At 20.2% G+C, this 9,451-nt stretch overlaps 1 protein-coding gene across 1 annotated transcript in view; it reads left to right on the top strand.

Annotated features, from left to right (window-relative positions):
* Positions 1-2,939: 2,939 nt before the first annotated feature.
* LOC102675460 (adenylosuccinate synthetase) overlaps positions 2,940-9,451 on the top strand; it is an 8,366-nt gene continuing 1,854 nt past the window's right edge. Inside the window, 3 exon segments of the mRNA XM_031510887.1 lie at positions 2,940-3,233; positions 7,194-7,296; positions 9,113-9,447. Of these exon segments, the coding sequence (XP_031366747.1) occupies positions 3,051-3,233; positions 7,194-7,296; positions 9,113-9,447 (621 nt within the window). The 5' untranslated portion in view covers positions 2,940-3,050.

Below are 9,451 nucleotides of genomic sequence, written 5' to 3'. Positions count from 1 at the left end.
AACAAGTCGAAGCTTCGGGTATCCAAACGCGAGATGGCGTTGTCTTCGGAAACTTTATGATCGCTATCTAACTTATCGACAAAAAATTTTTGTTAACAAATAGGATAAAATTTAAAAAACGTATTAGATTAATTTAAAAGTTATTTAAATAGGAATGTATGGTAATAATAATAATAATAATAGAAATATGGAAATGAATAATAAAAAAATAAAGAAAAAATATCTATTTATATATATATTCTTTTAATTTGTATAAAATATGTAAAAAAATATATGGATTTTTTAAGTTATAAAAAATCTAATTTATATATAAAAATTTATATAAATTTCTTGCAATATATTTTCTTTGATATCGTTGAAGTGAACAATCTTACACTTTTATAATATAAAAATGTCTAAATATTTACTTTTTCCTCTTTAGTCTGCTTATCGGATAATCCAAAATACGCTATAACTCCTAATTGAAGTTCATGTATCGCATCTGGTCTATTCAAAATCATACGCTTCGTTCGTTTTTTTCTTCTTTCCCTACAAGAGTATCAATTACATTGTTATAGCAGAACATGGATCGATATTTGGTGGATAATATATTCTGGATTATGTGATATTTTCAAGTACTTTCAATCGAACAGTGTTTATCAACTAAATTTTTCAATTCTTTTACATTTTTTTATTTTCATTATTTTATTTTATTGCATTTTATATCTTCCTTTTTTTCGTAAGACTTATTAAATTTTTAATATTCACAAATTCTTAATATCAATTATATAGCTTTTTCATTAATTCGAAGTTCAAAATTTAAATAAAAATATTCATAATTTTTATGATAATAAATTTTAGTATTTAATTTCCTTATTTAAAATTATGAAAATGCATAAAAATTGGAAACATTTTATATTTTTTAAATATACATAGATGATATTATAATAAGAATATTATATAAAAAAAATAATTTAAGTTGAAAGTCACTGTATACTATATTGGACCGGCAAGATAGCATCGTGTGTTCAACTATGCGTTTAATTCGAAACCGAGCTTCAACAGCCACGAGTTGCTAAAATTTGGGGTGATCATAGTAGCATGTAATGGAGAGCCATATATAAAGAGGATTTTATTAAACAACCACAGTCGAAGTTTCGACATGAAGTCGGTTAGAAAACCGAAGGATTTTAGCATCGAAAGTATTTTATCAGACTCGTACATATTTTTTCAAAATAATCAATGTAAAGAATATTCTTTATCTAATGTATCAAAAACATATAAGATTGATTTTCAAAAAGAAAAATATGAAACGAATTTTGTAACAAATTGTAATATTAATACTGTTGAAATAAATACAAAAAATAATTTTCAATCGATTAAAAAAGATTCTATGTTGAATTTAACAAGACCATATGAAATTATGGAAAAAATTTATCTAAAAAATAGTGGGTGTAGAAATGATAAATTCAGTGAAAGCAATAGTGAATGTTTTAAACGAAAAAGTGAAATAAATATGGAAAAAAAATGTGAAACGAATTCCAAACAATATGATGAAAAAAAATATTATGCAAATTTATCAAATATCGAGAAAAATACAAAAGAATTAGAATGGCTTCGATATACAAGATATAAACCTCCAAAAGTTCCTAGAAAGTCAACAATTGGAAAAAATAGAAGAAAACCAAGTCTTCATCCTCGAATACCATTTTCATCATTTCAAATAAATTATCTTGAACAACAATTTCAAAATAGTGCTTATCTTTCAAAAAAAGATGTATTGAAGATATCAAATATTTTAAATCTTCTGCCTAATAGGGTATTTTTAATGTTTCATATATTAATCATTAATTTTTTAAACATTATTCTATCTTTAAATATCATAACTTTTTTTTAAGGAGAAAAATTAATTATAACTACATATATTACAGGTGAAAATTTGGTTTCAAAATCGACGTGCCAAAGAACGACGTATATTTTGTACTAATATATAAAAAATATATAAAAATATATATACTTATTTTATGTAATAATATTATTATTTTTTCACTTTGTCTTCATTTGGATTCAATTAATATAAATCTAAATTACTTATAAATTAATAAATAAATTAACCAATATTTTCATATATTGACTTTTATATTTATCTAGTTTCTAGAATTAATTCTTTAAAGGTTATTCAAGAGATGGCGCTGAAAGTCAATTCTTATTTTCTTGGAGTATTTACTCTTCTTGTCTATATTTACTCATAATGTGTGACCATAAATGATATATTTACAGGAGTCAATTATGTATACTTTTATTATATTTTTCTTTTTTAATACTACAATGTTTTAATTTTTAATATAAAAAATATACAATTATATTTTATTATAATAAATAATATACAATTATATTACATTTTCAATTTTATAATATATTTTCAGAATAGAAATAAATTTAATCTCGTTTTATATACAAATAAACAACATTTTTTTTGTAATTGTAATTTTCTTGTAATTAAGAAATATAATAATAGTGGAAGTATCACAATTCTAATAATTTGTTTTATAATAATTATATGAAATACAATATCTCATACATATCCATAAGATATTTTACAACAGAATACTTGTTACATTTATAATTTACAATTTTATATTAAAATTTAGTTTCAATTCCAACCATTATTAACGTTGCAATCTTATTCTCTTTCTATCGAACGGAATCGATAACATTGACAATGATAATAAAATGATAAAAGCGCTCTTGAAATGCAAAAAATGTATTGAGTGTTGAATCTATTCTATACTTTGTCTGTGATCTGTACTCGATCAGTAATTCAGAACATAGAATATACAAGTTTCTGTAAAATAGTGGATCTATTTTATATTTTGTTTATGATTCTACATAAATTTATTCAATTTTCTATCATTTTTAGTTTTTCCCTCTAGATGTCTCTTCATTCGTCGAAGAAATTTAAGTCAATCAAGTCTATGTTTTAGTAGTCGCGCGGTGGTTTTCGAGGTGTATACATGCGCGGGTAATTTGTGCAATTGCTCGAAAAATTGCCAATATTTTCACATTCGAAAATGCAACGTTCCGTTCAACAAGCAAATGGAGACAGCGTTCTCGCATCACCAAGGAAGAAACAACGTGTGTCAAATGCTACAACCAAAGTTACTGTTGTTCTTGGAGCGCAATGGGGCGATGAGGGTAAAGGCAAGGTCGTCGATATGCTTGCTATGGATGCTGACGTCGTCTGCAGGTGTCAGGTGAGTTCGCCATTTTTTCATTTTCGTTTTCTTTTTTCAGAATTTTTTTATAATATACATTTAAATTATATTTAAAATTACAAGATTTATTACATTACAATAAAATGTTAATTCATTAATTTATTTTCCATTTTTATTATTTTATTTTAAATAGTAGCAATCATTCTTTCTCTCTTCTTTCCCTCCTTATTTTTTTATATACATATATGTCACGTGACTATAAATGTTTCTTTTCTTATTTTAATAAATTAAAAATTTATATGTTTTTATAATTTAATTTAAATATTGAAAAGAGTATAATTTTTTAGGAATACAAATCTGAAATTAATTTATATACATTACGTATTTCTCATTTTTATAACAAGTTTATTCTATATTTATCAAAATTTTATATTATATTATTTTTTTTCACAATAATAAAAATCTCTATTTTTTTTTTATTTTTTAACTTTATTTATTTATTTATTTATTTATTTATTTATGTACACAGAAATTTATTCTATTCTAAAATTCAAAAAGATATTTTTCAATTTTTTTTAAAACTTGTCTATTTTGATTGACTTGAAGTCAAATAATTTTAATCTTAAACTGTTAGCATATAGATTTATATGATATATAAGCATAAAAATCAATATATATACATAAAAGTATAAATACATGTATAAAAATATATGTTATAATATTATTACATAACGCACGAAGCTATTCCAATTGGCATTGAAATTTTAAAACTGACTATTATATTACATATAATATAATATTAAAGAGATAGAATATCTTATTTTTTCAAATTTATGTGAAAATTTTTATTCAAATATATTATTTTTATGAATATAAATATAATTATAAAATGATTAATATGATTTAAATGATTAAATATTACTATTCAATTTCTTTTTCTTGATAGGTTAGACTACATTTTTAGAAACTAATATTAAATTACATGATTTTATTTGATAAATATTGTATTACAACAAAGCATAAATTTAAAACTTGAATATGAACGTACCATATATATATATGTGTGTGTATTACGTTTACAAAACATTTATAAAATTATTAGAAAGCTTCCATACAAATATTTTTAGCTTTCATAATATTATTATTATTTTACTTACATTATATATTCTATATAATTCTATAATTATGATAATAATTTTTTTATTTTTGTATTTTATGCATTTCATTTTATTTACATATTATTTTTTTTATATTTTATTATATTGATTAAAGTTTAATTAGTTTTAATTTAGTAATTTAATACTTGTCACATTCCATTATATTGTTTTTATAATCACTTATTTATCATTTTTATAGAAATATATTTATTTATTTAAATTATTTTTTTTATTATATATGTTGTTTATATAGTATATATATAAATATATATATAATAATTAGCATGATTCATTAAATTTAATTTGCATTTTCAGGATTGTTTATGATCTATAATAATAATTTTTCCATCTTTGAATTTAATGAATAACTTTTCCATCATTAAATTTACAATTAAATTTATAAATTAATTGCAATTTACTACATTATTTATTTTTCGCAATTTAATCCATTGAAATTTTATTTTTTTTAACAATAATTTTAATAAATCTATATCAATATAATTAGCATCATATGAAATAATTAAAAATCAAATATAATTAATTATTATTTATTATTGAGTATTTATATATAAAAAATTATAAATATCAAAATTATGCGATAGGTTAATTTTAATATTCTATACGATTTTTCAATTTTGAAAAAAAATTAATGTAAATATAAAAAATATAAAATTTATTCATATTAAATAGACAACATGTAATAGTAATAACAATGATAATAAATATTTCGAAAATACTTTTCATAATGAACTCAAAACCATCTTATGGTGCTAATCTCTTTTATCGCTATATAATCTCTTTTATCGTATCATAAATTATATAAATTCAACAAATATTTTAAAAACAACAAGCTAAACATATTTCATTCACATAATATCAAATTTATATTATAAAATTAGTAATAATCGTGTCTTAGTAATATTTTTAAATAATAGATATAAATATAATGTAGATATAAATATGTACTATAAATATATGTACATGACATAATGTATATGACATACAATATTTAATTTCTCAATGATGTATATCGGTTAATATTAACATAAACGATATTTTATTTTTTAAATCATTAAAATTTAACTTTCGTAAAATCTTATTTTTTTTATTTGTATCATAACAAAGTAAATCAAAATTTTTTCATTAAAAAATAAAAGTAAAATATCGATATATATAATATTATCTTCTTGTAATTTTTTATTTTATTTCAAAATCATCATATATATATTTACATTATAATATTTTTTTCAGAATTTCTCTTTTTTTTAATGATAAAATAAAATTCTAAAAAAAACTGAAATCAAATAATTGAAGAACCAAAAAATTTGGCTTCCAAAAATGAAAAGATTTTTAATTCAATATTTTCTGGAAGAAGTTTTATTGCAATTGTTTAATTTTAAAATATATTTTCAATATTTGATATTTTTAGTAATCAAAATAATTATTTTTTAAAAGTTAAATTAGTAATCATTTTTACAAGAAGATATTTTATTTGATAACTACATACATATTTGTAAACTAAAGATGGAAACATTGATCTTAACACGTTCATTGTCCCGTATATCATCACATGTGATGTTGATATGACTATGGATGATGCCAATTGGCATTGCCATTTTATTTCATTTTTTGTTTCATAATATTCGACTTGCACGTCATAAAAAGAACACGTGTTATATAGATATATGCTGAAAGATAGATTTAGCACAAGTATTACTCATAGCCGTTTTTAATTTGCAGTTTCATTTATTTTCAACATTTATCTTACATCTATTCCAACATAGATAGAATAAAAAAATATTCATAAAAATATTCAATTTCGTTAATAAATATAATTTTTAAGTAACACGTTTCTTAAAGATAAAACATTTTTGAACGAGATATTTTAACGTATTACTAGCAATATTATTCATTCTGATCATTTCTGACAAAACGTTTCAACAATCGTAGATGTCGTAAACTGCGGAGTCAATTACACAGTTAACAGAGGAAAATTACGCAACCTTGTCAAGATTTATTCAAAGTCTTGCGTATAACATTCGTTTAAAATTACGTTTAATTTTGGAGTAATAAAAAATAATCTTCAACAAATAATAATTATTGTTTTACCATTAAAATTTTTGAAATTTCTGATAGCAAAATTCCATTTTCATTTCTGCTTAGTAATAATTGTTAAATAAAATAATAATTAACATATAAAATTTGTATAATTATCTTTAATAATTTATTAAAGTCTCTCTCAGAATTCAATATGAAAAAATTAAAACATAATGTTAACTAGAATATTTTTCACGGAAATTATATCATATAAAAAAAATCATTTTATATCTCACTAATATATTAAATATTATTAATTTTGTATTTAATTTAATTTGTATTGACATTATTATTATTTATTACATTATTTATTTTTATATTACATACATATACATTATATACATTTTTTGTTTTCTATTTGTAATTTATATCATTTATAAAGATAAAGCTAAAACTAAATATATATTTTTATATTCTATAAAGATATAAAGAGACCATTGAATAACGAGCACTTTGCATTTTTTAAATATATGCCTTCTACAACAGTAATACATTGTACAGAATATTATTGAATTATATGTAAAAATTTTCGTTTTGGAAAAAAAAATTCTTCTGATTCTTCCTTCACAATTATTATTTGGATATTTATTTAGAAATAATTGATATTTAAATAATTTTAATCAGTTTTTCTTTTGTCTGAAATAAAATGTTAAAAATGTTAAAAAAAAAGAAATAAAATAAAAGTAAAGAAAAATAAAAAAAATAGTAGCTATGTTGGAGCAAAAGAAGAATTTTAATTTTGCAGGGAGGAAGCAATGCCGGGCATACTGTAGTAGTAGATGGTGCGGAGTTCCATTTTCATCTTCTGCCCAGTGGAATAATCAATCCTAGATGTACATCGGTTATAGGTAATTATTTTTCGATTATGTGATGGCTCTTAATAAAGTTTCAAAACGGAATGACTGAACATAAAAAAAGTAAAGTAAAATTAAATATCCATGTGTTTGGAATATGAAAGTGCACGTTTATACATGAAATAATAATATAAAGTAATGGTCTCTAACTTAAATATATTATATTCAATTTAAATGCCTGTAATTATTATTTATTTTCGTAACTATCAATTTTCTTAATGAAAGGATTTATTGTACAGAAATAATTTTAGTTAATGGAGGATTTATTTAATTTCTTTTTGAATTGTTATTTATAAAGATTTCAATATCAAATAATATAGAATATAGAAAATATATTTTAAAATTGATTTCATTTCATTTAAAAAATATTTTTTTAAAATCATTTATCTTTTCCCAATGGAATTTTTTTAACTAGTTTATAAATATAGCTTTATTTAATTGCGTGAAAATCTCTATTTATTATGATAATCTGTATTTAAAATCTATATTTATTATGATAAAATTAATATATATATTAATATATATTATATTACTTAAGATACAGCAATATTTGTGATTATTATATATTAACATTTAGTCATACCATCTTAATTTATTACCTCTAAATTTATTACCTTGTATATGAAAGGATTATTTATTTATTATAATTCTTTCGTAATAAATGTGATTGTGACATTAATTAATGGAACTGTTTGTGATGTTAGTATTTTAAGATTGAAAAACATTTTTTTTTTTTTTTTAAGATAAAAAAACAGAGAAGAACATTTTCTTTTCTTTTATTATTTAATTTAATTATAAATAATTTTATTTAATATTTGATAAAATAAAATATTATTAGGATAGATCTCAAGAAAATATTGAATTTAGATTGATTTTATTGTTTATAAATATTTGATATTTAAACACAATTTATACATTTATTAATTGTAAACATTGATAATTCATTTTGTATCATTTTATTATCAAAAAAATTTTTTTTTTTTTTGATATCTATATTATTTTTAATTAATATCTTTTTACTACTTTTAAATTTTATTACTAATTGTAATATTTTTTTTTTTTTTTTTTTTTAGTATTGAAATCATTTTTCAGCAAATTTTTTTTTTATATATACATACATGATTTTATTTAATAGTCTTTGATTTTATTAATTACAAATACATATTTGCATTTATAATAAAATTAGTATAGTTTTCTGCCAAAAAAAATTGTAATTTAAATTAAATATCAATTTTATTTTTTTTTTTTAATTAAATTCACAATTAAAAAATTATTTTAAAATAATTTGGTATTAAGTGAACAAAAATGTTTTTTTTATATTTTTATAATTATATATTTTCAAATTTATTTTAATATTCTTTGCAAATAAAATATTGATTCCATTAAAAAAAATTCTAAATGACTTACGAGTTCATTATGAAAAAAAAAATATTTTAAAAATATTTATTATTCACTATATATATAAAATACTATTATATATATATAATACTACATATTATACTACTATAATATGTATTATAGTAAAAAATATTTTAAATAAAAGATAATTATCATTAAATGAATAATCTATTGATTTAAAAAAAATACTTAAAAATTATTCAATGTTTAATATCAGTATTTTTGATAGCTTTGAAATATGAACATCCTGAATATGCAATTTTTTTCTATATATATATATATAACTGCTGCTTAACTTTTTATTTCAGATATTGTATGCAAAAATATTTGTATTATATTATCTATAAATTCTTAAATAAGAATTTTTTAAATATTATAATTATAATAGTAATTTTTCATAAATTTTGTTCAGGAAATGGAGTAGTAATACATTTACCAGGTCTTTTTGAAGAACTAGAAAGCAATGAAGCGAAAGGTTTGAAAAATTGGCGGGAACGATTAATAATCTCCGATCGTGCACATATAGTATTTGATTTTCATCAACAAGTCGATGGCCTTCAGGAATTAGAAAAAGGTACACAATCGCTTGGTACAACCAAGAAAGGAATTGGCCCAACGTATTCGAGTAAAGCTGCTAGAAATGGACTTAGAATCGGTGATCTTCTCGGAGATTTCGACAAATTTTCGCAAAAATTTGATGCACTGGTAACTTCGTATCAAAAAATGTTTCCAGCACTTCAAGTTGATGTAA

The sequence above is a fragment of the Apis dorsata genome, unplaced genomic scaffold (genome assembly GCF_000469605.1).
Source record: "Apis dorsata unplaced genomic scaffold, Apis dorsata 1.3 scaffold_269, whole genome shotgun sequence".
Taxonomy (NCBI): Eukaryota; Metazoa; Arthropoda; class Insecta; order Hymenoptera; family Apidae; genus Apis; species Apis dorsata.
This window is presented reverse-complemented; position numbering and strand designations above follow the sequence as displayed.